Source organism: Brachyhypopomus gauderio, chromosome 2 (genome assembly GCF_052324685.1).
Source record: "Brachyhypopomus gauderio isolate BG-103 chromosome 2, BGAUD_0.2, whole genome shotgun sequence".
NCBI classification, from domain to species: Eukaryota; Metazoa; Chordata; class Actinopteri; order Gymnotiformes; family Hypopomidae; genus Brachyhypopomus; species Brachyhypopomus gauderio.
In genome coordinates this window covers 5,149,814-5,159,893 of record NC_135212.1, presented here as the reverse complement: position 1 = coordinate 5,159,893, position 10,080 = coordinate 5,149,814, and the positions used below count along the sequence as shown (strand labels likewise).

General features: G+C 47.0%; 1 protein-coding gene across 4 annotated transcripts; it reads right to left on the bottom strand.

The window, feature by feature from the left end:
- Positions 1 to 1,088: 1,088 nt before the first annotated feature.
- mettl22 (methyltransferase 22, Kin17 lysine) lies at positions 1,089 to 10,056 on the bottom strand. Of its 4 annotated transcripts, XM_076983473.1 has the most exons (12): positions 9,935 to 10,054; positions 9,523 to 9,661; positions 7,701 to 7,831; positions 7,445 to 7,640; positions 6,966 to 7,006; positions 6,723 to 6,867; positions 5,832 to 5,903; positions 5,611 to 5,667; positions 5,420 to 5,500; positions 4,680 to 4,782; positions 4,253 to 4,421; positions 1,089 to 3,497 (listed from the first exon to the last, which is right to left on the bottom strand). In XM_076983473.1, the coding sequence occupies exons 2-12, from the start codon at positions 9,632 to 9,634 to the stop codon at positions 3,465 to 3,467; spliced, it is 1,140 nt and encodes a 379-aa protein (XP_076839588.1). In that variant the 5' UTR covers positions 9,635 to 9,661; positions 9,935 to 10,054; the 3' UTR covers positions 1,089 to 3,464. The 4 variants fall into 4 exon arrangements, with proteins under 4 accessions (XP_076839588.1, XP_076839577.1, XP_076839558.1 ...); XM_076983462.1 differs by having other exon boundaries at positions 7,445 to 7,831; positions 9,523 to 9,656; positions 9,935 to 10,056; XM_076983443.1 differs by having other exon boundaries at positions 7,445 to 7,831.
- Positions 10,057 to 10,080: the final 24 nt, after the last annotated feature.

Here is a 10,080-nt window from a genome sequence, read left to right as displayed (position 1 = left end):
ACTAGGCCCTAAGCACAATTCACAGTTATGTAGTTACATCTAACCTATTCTGGAGTGGTGATCTTGAGTATACCTGGTATCTTGAGTATACCTGGTATCTTGAGTATACCTGGACACGATTACCCCAGGGCAACTGTAACTCTCCAACTACTTTAACAAATGCCTTGCTGATCAAATGACTAAGGCTGTAAACTCTTATCCTTCTTCAGATATCCTGCAATATGCTGATGTTTTGGTCATCAAGATTATATCAAATGCCTTTGCCACGCATGATGGCACTTTCATAATCGGTGGGAAGGCTCAAATTGATCTCGCTGAAGTTTTTTTTTTTAAGACCAGCATATTGACGTGCTCTGCTCCAGACTAGGCTGCTCTGTGTGATTGGTGCAGTGTGATTTGAACAGAGTGTGATTGTCATGACCATTTTCAGACTGAAATGAAAAAACCCTGAAGATAAAGGTCTGGCTGTTCTTAAGCCGCCCTCTATGGCACAAATACATTAATATTGGACCTCTACCCTCCTCGGAGGTTACAAGTACCTTTGCCCTCACGATGGGTCGAAGCCGTTCCTTTCCTTAGATTTCAGGCCCTCTTTGAGATGTTTTTCAGGTATATTTGTGAATTCTAAGTGTAAATCTTCAAACACATGATTTTCTGGTATACATCAGCAACAAGAGAGAGATGTGCCTCCATGTTTAAAGCACTCTCCTGTGTATACAGTCAGATACGGTACACTGTTTATGTCAAATCATAGAGGTCATGTAGGAAGTCTTGCTAAGATCACCTATACCTAAAGGGTGAGTGTCACGGTACGGATGCCCCCTGCTGGCCGCCACTGTCGGCAGCAGCAGTGTTTGTGTTGTTTTGTGGTGTTCCCACCCTTCAGGTAGGTGGTACCCATTAGTGGGTTGGCCACCTGAGGGTTGTTTGTCCTTGCCTATATTTATTGTGTTATTGTTTAAATGTCGTGGGTTTTGTTTGAGCACCTTTTACATTATTGTGTTTTTGGCTTCATTTTTTCTGCACGTTTTCTGACTGGACCGGTGAGTATATAAGTCTCTACTTAAAGGGTGAGTATATAAGTCTCTACTTAAAGGGTGAGTATATATGTCTTGCTAGGGTCACCTGTCCCTAGTTAAAGGGTGCATATATAAGTCTTGCTAGGGTCACCTATCCCTAGTTAAAGGGTGCATATATAAGTCTTGCTAGGGTCACCTATCCCTAGTTAAAGGGTCAGTGTGTAAGACTAGTGGATCTAGTGAGGTTGCAGAATGCAGTATGTGGAAGAACCTTTGGTTGCTATCAGAGGCCAAACTAGCTTATTCTATGGAGAAAATAAATGTATGTGAAATAAATGTATCTTTTCATTATTAGGTCATCCTGACCCATTGGTAATCAATCTGGCACCAAGCATCCCTGACTTGATGGAGAATTTAATCGATAAATAAAAAAATATTGCATGATTGGAAAAGACTGTCATGATTAGCATATTAGCCAAGGAATGTTTTGTGCCTTCGTCTTGCTCATACGGCTCCAGCCCCAGATTGCTGTAAAGCTTCTTTGAGGTGAAATCCCATGCAATTAAACATCTAGTTGTCAAATATAATTTTCTCATCACTCCGTTTGTCTCCAGCTTCTCAGAATGTGGCTGAACTCTGGACAAATGCGACCTCTGCTTAATTATAGCTGTGCCCTGTAACGATTTAGAATCACCACCGGTGAACTTCTAGGGCTGGGAGGTAGTGGTGTCCCCGTGGTTGAAAAAGTGCAACCAAACTGCCCTCTAGAGTGGCACATGGGGGAAAAATGATTTAGCGCCCTGTAGGGTGCCCCTTCATGCAATAAATAACGACGACATGCCCTCTAATGCAAGAACATGCGCTAACGTGTCTTAATGAGGGCCCGTCTAGTGGAGGAAACATGATGCATTGGCCTTCCAGTGATCTAAACGTGATGCTCCCTGAGGGTGTCACTCCGCTGGTAAAGGGTGCCGTTATGGAGCACCCTCCACACTCCTCTAATGGAGACATGACACTCCAGTGGATAAATAAGCCATTAGCTTTTTGCGTACCGAGTCCTGGTGGGGCCCCATGTTGTGCAGAAGGTACCCTTTTTATTTAGTCTCCGTGGCCCTTAAATCAGAGTCTGCCTCTGAGAACCACGCAGGACTTACAGACACTGCACATTTATCACTGTTGGAGAAAAAGGCTTGTACAATTTCTCTGCCCAGGCTTCAAGGTCAGCAACCAGCTATGAAGCCTCGCACATAAACCATTGGGGTGAAGTGTGGCAACGGTGGGGTCTGACTGGGCCTGGGCCTGACTGGTCCTGACTGGGTCTGACTGGGTCATTCAGGTTTAGCACCCACAGATGGCTTCTCTCCATCTTTTGACTGATATGTACACACTGACTCCTGTTCCACAATAAAAAGATCCACTTTGAGAACAACTGCTTCTGCATGCCGACTGACTTTTGCCAACACTTTAAAGTAACAAAAATGGCACTCATTCATTTCAGATTATATGAATACCCACCCTAAAAGAGAACTAAAAATAACTATTTCAGACCTTGTGCTTATTTTTATTTGTTCAAATATGTATATATACATTTCCAATTAGTGGTGTTTCCACTTCTGCTGAGGTGTCAGTATAGTGCAGCTCTGGCCCCAGCATACTTGAATAGGTTAATGGTTCTCAAATAGGTCTCATTAACCCTCGTTTTGACTGGAGAGCGTTTGTGCAATCAAGCATCACCTTGATGAAGCACTGTAGGGCGCTTATCGTGTGAGGACCTTCTGCTAGAACATGCCACCTTTGTATTTTAGATCTAGGACTTGCCTGTTGGGGTAAACAGGTAAATAATACTCCCAGATCAAAACAAACGATACTCTACCTGTTTAAATCGGAGGAGTTTACAGAGGGCGGGGAGGTAGAGCGCAGCCTAGTGGGTCAGGCTGTAATCTGATGATTTACACAGATACGTTCATAAAGACCCTCAAAAAAGTAGAAACAACCTGGCAAGCTGCTATTTTAAGGCACATCGCTCCATTCAAATACTGGTCTGGAAAGAAAATAAATTAAAGATACCAGTAAATAAAATTTAAGATACCAGTTACGGCATCTTCTCTCCCACTTTCCCACCATCACACATAATTTAGGTAATAACGATTCAAGCTAAAATACACTACATGCTTTCATAAGCAGTTTCATTTCACAGCACTGAGCACTATAACATGCTGAAATCTTTTACCATTTCTACACCGACGTGTGTAATTTAAAACTAGGGTCTCTTTAGGGAGCTCTCCTTCAGTAGCACACTGATGCTGATTCCAGAACAGTTCACTCCCATTAGAAAGCTCTCCTTCAACGGCACACTGATGCTGATTCCAGAACAGTTCACTTAACCTTCCTTAACTTTGCCAAGAGAGGCCCTTGATATTGTTCAGTGGGTGAGTTACGTGTAGGTTAAAGGGGGGATGCAGACACCTTCCAAATCTCCTGTGAAAAAACAAAGAAAAAAAAAGAAAAGTCATTATGTAACACTTCTGGACATTTTGTAAGGTTTCTTAAAGTGGAGGGAACTTGTCACTGTCGACAAAAATTTGTCAATTTGACAACAGAGTAAAACAAGAATACAACAACTCTTCCTAAAGGTGGAGACGTGACTGGAAAAAAAAACTACTGGAGGTGTGGCTACTAGCTTAGGAACCAATCATAGCGGGGGGTGTGCCCTGAAGGGTGTGCCGAGGTGTGGCTGCTAGCTTAGGAACCAATCATAGCGGGGGGTGTGCCCTGAAGGGCATGCTGAGGTGTGGCTGCTAGCTAACGAACCAATCACAGCAGGGGGTGTGCCCTGAAGGGCATGCTGAGGTGTGGCTGCTAGCTAACGAACCAATCACAGCCGGAGGTGTGCCCTGAAGGGCGTGCCGAGGGGTGGCTGCTAGCTAAGGAACCAATCACAGCGGGAGGTGTGTCCTGAAGGGCGTGCCGAGGGGTGGCTGCTAGCTAAGGAACCAATCACAGCGGGAGGTGTGTCCTGAAGGGCGTGCCGAGATGCGGCTGCTAGCTAAGGAACCAATCACGGCGGGAGGTGTGCCCTGAAGGGCGTGCCGAGATGCGGCTGCTAGCTAAGGAACCAATCACGGCGGGAGGTGTGCCCTGAAGGGCGTGCCGAGATGCGGCTGCTAGCTAAGGAACCAATCACGGCGGGGGGTGTGTCCTGAAGGGGCGTGCCGAGGGCGGACGGTGCGCACCAGCTGGTCCACGCGCTCGTACTGGAAGACCTGGGGGAAGGAGCAGGGCAGGCGCGCCACGACAAACCGCGTCTTCCCGTCGCTCAGGGACGCCAGCTGCTGCAGGCGGTGGTGGAAGTGGTCGTAGGCCTCACAGGACACGTCCATGTGACGCAGGGTGAAGTTCAGCCTGCGGGGGGGGTCAAGGGGCGGGGGGGGGGGGGGGGGGGGCGTCACCCACAAGGTCAGGCTATGAGATTCATGCAGATGGCAGATAAAGTCAAGGAGAGGCCCCATGGGCTTTTTAATGGGCCTCGCTGACAGGTATGACCAGGTGTTTTAAATGAGGAAAAATATGATAAATCGTGCAGTCAGTGTGGTATTCTGGGACGGAGGTCCGACACGTGCACTGGCCCAGCGTTTGAGTAGCTGACCAAGCTCTCGTTACCTTTTCTCGATGCAGAAGTAGGCTGTGCTGGGGTGGTGCAGGTTGCTGGTGATTCGGTACAGAGTTCGGAACAGGGCATCGGTGAGGTCGTCGTCATAGCAAACTGGGGGGGGGTAAAACAACAGTTTCCTGTTTAGGCCAATACAGACAGAGAATGCTGCATTTAAGAGCAGCTAAGGGGAAGCCAGAACTTCATTAATGGTCACCAGTTCCAGCATTACTGCAAATTCCACGTATGGTTGCATTTGCGATGATTTCTTGTTCCAGAATATTCTTAACATGCAAGCTCATGGAGAAATGTTTTTGAGTAGCATGTCCATGGACACAAGACCTTGTCTATTACTTGCAAATATAAGAGAAAAAACATCCTTCTGTTAAGTTTGTCCATTAAATCCATCTACTAAGTGCATTTTAGAAGTGAATAATTATACAACTGCCAAGTCAACCACTCTCTCTCTCATCATTGGTCAGTTTCTCACAGGAAGCACTGCTGATTGGATAATATGGTGGTCTTAACACAGCAGAGTCCCTGTGTTAGTTACCGGATAGTGGGCTTAGTACTCATATGAGTGATGTGAGTGAGAGTAACACTGCAGGACAGTGTCAGTCAGTGTCGCTGTTGGGTGACGTGGTGTGCCACGGCGAATCCTCAGAAAGGCTGCAGCCAGAACCGAACCAGAACCGGGTCTGTAAGACAAACGAGCGCCAGCTCCTCGTGCTGGCGCTCTCCTCTCCCTCACCGTCTGCCGCCATCAGGAACGTGGCGTCGTCGTGAAGCTGCGCCACCTCGTCTCCGCTCCAGCCGAACTGGGAGTCCACGTCTGGGGACGAGGGCGGACGTCAGAGGGTTTCTCGCACGAGCCAGTGAACGAACTGACCTTTCCGGGGCCCCGTGGGCACAGCGGGCGAGAGTCTGCCCGCGTCCACCTACCTGGGGGGAAATCGTCAGCGGTCCAGTCGAGGTGCCTCACCTTCACCTCGTGCTCGGCTGGAGGAGAACAAGACCAGGACCGTTAAGGACACGTGATGGACCTCTCCTGCACTCCCATATGCACCCTGCAATCTCCCCCTTTCTCTCTCTCTCTCTCTCTCTCTCTCTCCCTCTCAGTGGCCAGTCTAATAATGTTAATAATGAAGGCCAATGATCCTCACCTGCAGGATCAATAAAGCGCTTGTTCAGAGACACGTTTCTCTGACACATGCTGAGAAGGTCTTCACCAACATCTGCAACACACAGACAAATCTGGGAATGAACACACACAGCACACCCCATACAATGAAGTGCAAGATAAGAAAGTAAACAAGTATCATATATTAAAAAATAATTTCATTTTCAACTTGTGATACTGTTAAAAAAAAACAAAAAAACAAAACGTTAAACTAATCACCACATGGGCCTTCTAAAAAAGCTTATTACATGAGACAGTTTATGCAACACCATGAATAATACGAACAATTACAGCTGAAACTCAGTTAGGAAAAGAAGGGTAAGAGAAGAGAGGAAGAGAGGTAGGCCTTCCACAGTGATCGAGTCCCAAATGCACTGGAAATAACGTGCAAATCACAGACTGCTGGGCCAAAGTCTGGGTTTAATGAGGCCGACGGCGTGATCTACTGCGCTGTGTCAACTGTAAAGTCTGTTGGAGGTGGGATAATGCTGTGGGCTTGTTTTCATATGTTGGTCTAAGCCCCTTCGTTTCAGTACAGGTAAATCTTCACAATACCAAGACCTTCTTGGCTGTTGCAATGCTTCCAACTTTTTAGTGAACAGTTTGGGAAAAGTTCTCTGCTCCAGCATACATGTGAGCCGGTACACAAAGCAAAGCCCATAAAGGCAGACAGGCCATCTGTCTCCCTAGAAGAGGGAAAGTTGTTATAGCTGCAGGGGAACCAACTCCTCATTAACGCATAATTAATGGATTTACAACGGAATTACGTTATTAAAGCTCTTGTTGATGAAATATGCAGGTGTCCCAACACTTTACCAAAAATATTTACCAAACAACAAAAGCTCTATTCAGTACACAAAACTGCCGAGAGTACCTGTGCAGTACACCATTTTGGCGACGCTCGCCATGACGATGCTGGCGAGGCCGGTTCCCGCCCCCAGCTCGAGGACGGTCGCTCCCTGGAACATGGCACGGTGCGAGAGGATGAAGTCGGATAACAGCAAAGCTCCCCGCCAAACCTGTAGAGCACGGCCAAAACTACTTCAGCCAGAATGGAGTCCCAACAGTTCAACGCAGTGCAAGCTAATGTTAGCATGTTAGCAGGGCATGTACGTACTTGCTTCCCAACGTCCTCCAGCATTGTGGCCATCGTGTGCTCTGCGGAAGACACATCAACCGGGACAGAAAGAGTCCAGAAGACAATTTCATTGGAGAATTGCCAATAAATATGTGATTGAGTTCCAAATGTGGACTAATTATTTATTTCTGCAAAACACAGACTGTTTCATGGAGACATATTATGGACAAGTTTTAATCTAGGCAGTTCTACATAAACTCACACAGCCTCATATATAATTAGAGGTGTCAATTCCAGGTTCATAGATTAAAAGTCCTCACCAGGATTTTGCTCAGGCTTCCTGGATTGTGTTGATTCCACTAATTTTACCTGGACTGCTAATTAGAAAATCTAGCAAGCTTGAGCAAAATCCTGGTGAGGACTTTTAATCTATGAACCTGGAATTGACACCTGTATATATAATCAAAACTGGCTCACTCCAGCCAGAAATGAAAAACGCTAACAGCAGAATCCCTAACCGATTCTGATGACATCCTTCAAGCAGGCTTCTTCCTCCACCTCATCGTCTTCATCACCGGTCACCTCCGCGGACAGGCTGAGGATGGCTGGGTGAACGCCCTCTCGGTCGGGTGCCACGTTCACGGGCCTCCGCGTCACGTCCAGGTCCCCGTCATCATCGAGGAGGTGGTGTTCTTCCCCGTCATCATCGAGGAGGTGGTGTTCTTCCCCGTCATCATCGAGGAAGTGGTGTTCTACCCCGTCATCATCGAGGAGGTGGTGTTCTACCCCGTCATCATCGAGGAGGTGGTGTTCTACCACCACCTCCTCCTCTTTGGGAGATCGCCCCTCACACGTCTCTGACTTTACTTCCTCCGCCCACAGGATCTTGAACTTTGACACAAAGACTGGGCACAGATGCATCGTGGGATGTAAGTCACACTCATCGCAGACGCCCGGTACACGCACACTGTTACACACACCCCTGTAAATCTGACTTTATTGAGGTTTTTGTTTATTGAGTTTACAGCTATAGACGACGTGGGTAAAGGGACCCCAGCTGTTTGGCAGCCTGGCCAGACAGGATGGGTGTTTGGAGATTCTTAAGTTAATTAGACTTATGTAATGTATCCTATGACAGACAGTGTCTGTCTTATAAAGCCTGGGCCAGTGACTCATGGTCTCATTAAGAAGCAAGTCCGAGTCTATCTGGCGTCAGGGGAACTCTGCGCTCTCTCTGCTCCGCTGTGTTCATATTTATTGCTACAAGAGCATCTGGTATTATCCTCGCTCTGACTTAGGGGCTTCGTTCAGGGAATTTCTACTTCAAGACAGAGGAGAACAGCAATAACGCTTCAGGATCATGTTGCGATGTACGGCTTTATGTAATTACATGGCAACCACTCTATTGTGGAACTGATGCTACCGGGGGTGGGGGGAGGGGGTTTGGTGGGGGGGGGGGGGGGGGGGGGGGGGGGGGGGCGTGTACGGAAATATTGCACAAATCGTTCTAATTACCCAGACGACTGCAGGAGTGAACGCGATCCAAGTTCGATTGGATCCAAGTTCTAATCGTACGCCGCGACGTGTAGGACCCGCAGACGCTGCGGTCGTGATGATGCCGCGTGGTGCCTTTCCCAGAGTTCATGGAAGGGAACCGACAAGCTCGGCGGCGGGTCGGCGCTGGTTCGGCTAAAAGTAACGCCTTCTGTTGGACGGTCACGCGCCCCGTGAAAACGCCGCCCCTCATTTATCTGAGAGAAGCCGTCGAGCTTAACTGTGAACCGGGCAGCAACTGGAAGCATAATGGGCCACAAGTGACATAGCGCTGATGGTGATAACCTCAGGGGCCTGCCTTGCCTCCGTATAGGGAGTCATTATCTAACCCCCTTCAACTGGCTTTAAAAGGCTAACAAATCACAATTCAGAGTGTGCCTGCATTCTACATCTAAGTATTATACCTTTAAAAATCCCCAAAAGGACAATTGTAGCAATATTTGTTGGTAAAAAAGGTTCCCCCTAGGAAGCCAGGGATCTTAAATCATGCCTACATTCTCTTATATGGCAACAAGCTCCAGGGAGACTTTGAACAGAATAACAACAGAAGAAACCAACATAACACCAGTTTTCAATTACTTATTTTTCTTTACGAAAACTTTCCAGGAAGCAGTTTTTTGGAAATAAGCTGTTTTACTGAGCAGGGATGCCCAAGGATGATTAGCCAGGACACTGTCTCCTGATTTAAACATAAGTCTTCATTATATGGCTGACACTGATTGTTAGAACACCAGGCTGGAATGGATAGACAAGATCAATCTTATAGTTTTTTTTTTTTATTTGAGGCTGTCTTTGTTATTTGAGCTGGTGTGGTGAACTGTACAAACCATAGCTGCCTATCTTCAGTTCTGGAAGTAGCACGTTATTTTTGCATGCACTCAACAAACATGTCCCTGTAAGACAAGCTTATTATAGTGAATGCTGACTCAAATTCCCCTTTATTATGCATGCAGGTTTGACACAGGGTATGAAGTAGACACTGCTTGTGATTAAGACCTGTACAGGGAGTATGCGTGGTTAGAAACACCCCTGCACCCCTTACCTGGCTGTCCTACACTATTGAGGCGAGTCATGAGGTGGCGAGTGTTTGGGAGCAGTAGATGCACATCGGAGAGCACGGTGTCACTTCTCAAGGTGACCTGGTCCATGGCCATCCTTCATGTCCTGTCCAGGATACTGCTCTTAAAAACAAGAGGGGGGGGAGTGTCTTACTGAGGCGTTGTTTCTCACTGGAGACTAAATATTTGGACAGGTTTAAATACCCAGCTACCTTCTGTTCTTGAATGTTTTGTTTACACTGCCAATAATGTAAACACTGCCCAACACAAACTGCAAGTAAGCTAGCCAGCTAGCCAAAGTCAACGAGCAAAGAAAGCTAGCTAGCTTTTAGACTGGTGCCCTTAAGCAGAGGAAGAAAGACAGTCCAGACGCATCGTTTTAGCTGAACCCACTACCTTAATGTCAGCACAAATGTTCGTCGAGGTGGTTAACAAGCCGTAGAAACCTTGCTACATAGCGTAGCCGAATAGCTGGACGTATCATAAAAAGATGTCCGTGTATGTAATGAATCTCTGAAGGATGGTTCCACATAACACAGTTT

Coding starts and splice junctions, on each gene's coding strand:
- mettl22 (XM_076983462.1), bottom strand. CDS start 9,634: ATGGCCATGGACCAGGTCACCTTGAGAAGTGACACCGTGCTCTCCGAT. Junction 7,832..9,522: donor CAATAGTGTAGGACAGCCAG/GTAAGGGGTGCA, acceptor ATCTGTGCCCAG/TCTTTGTGTCAAAGTTCAAG. Junction 6,868..6,965: donor TGGAGGACGTTGGGAAGCAA/GTACGTACATGC, acceptor CGTGCTCTACAG/GTTTGGCGGGGAGCTTTGCT.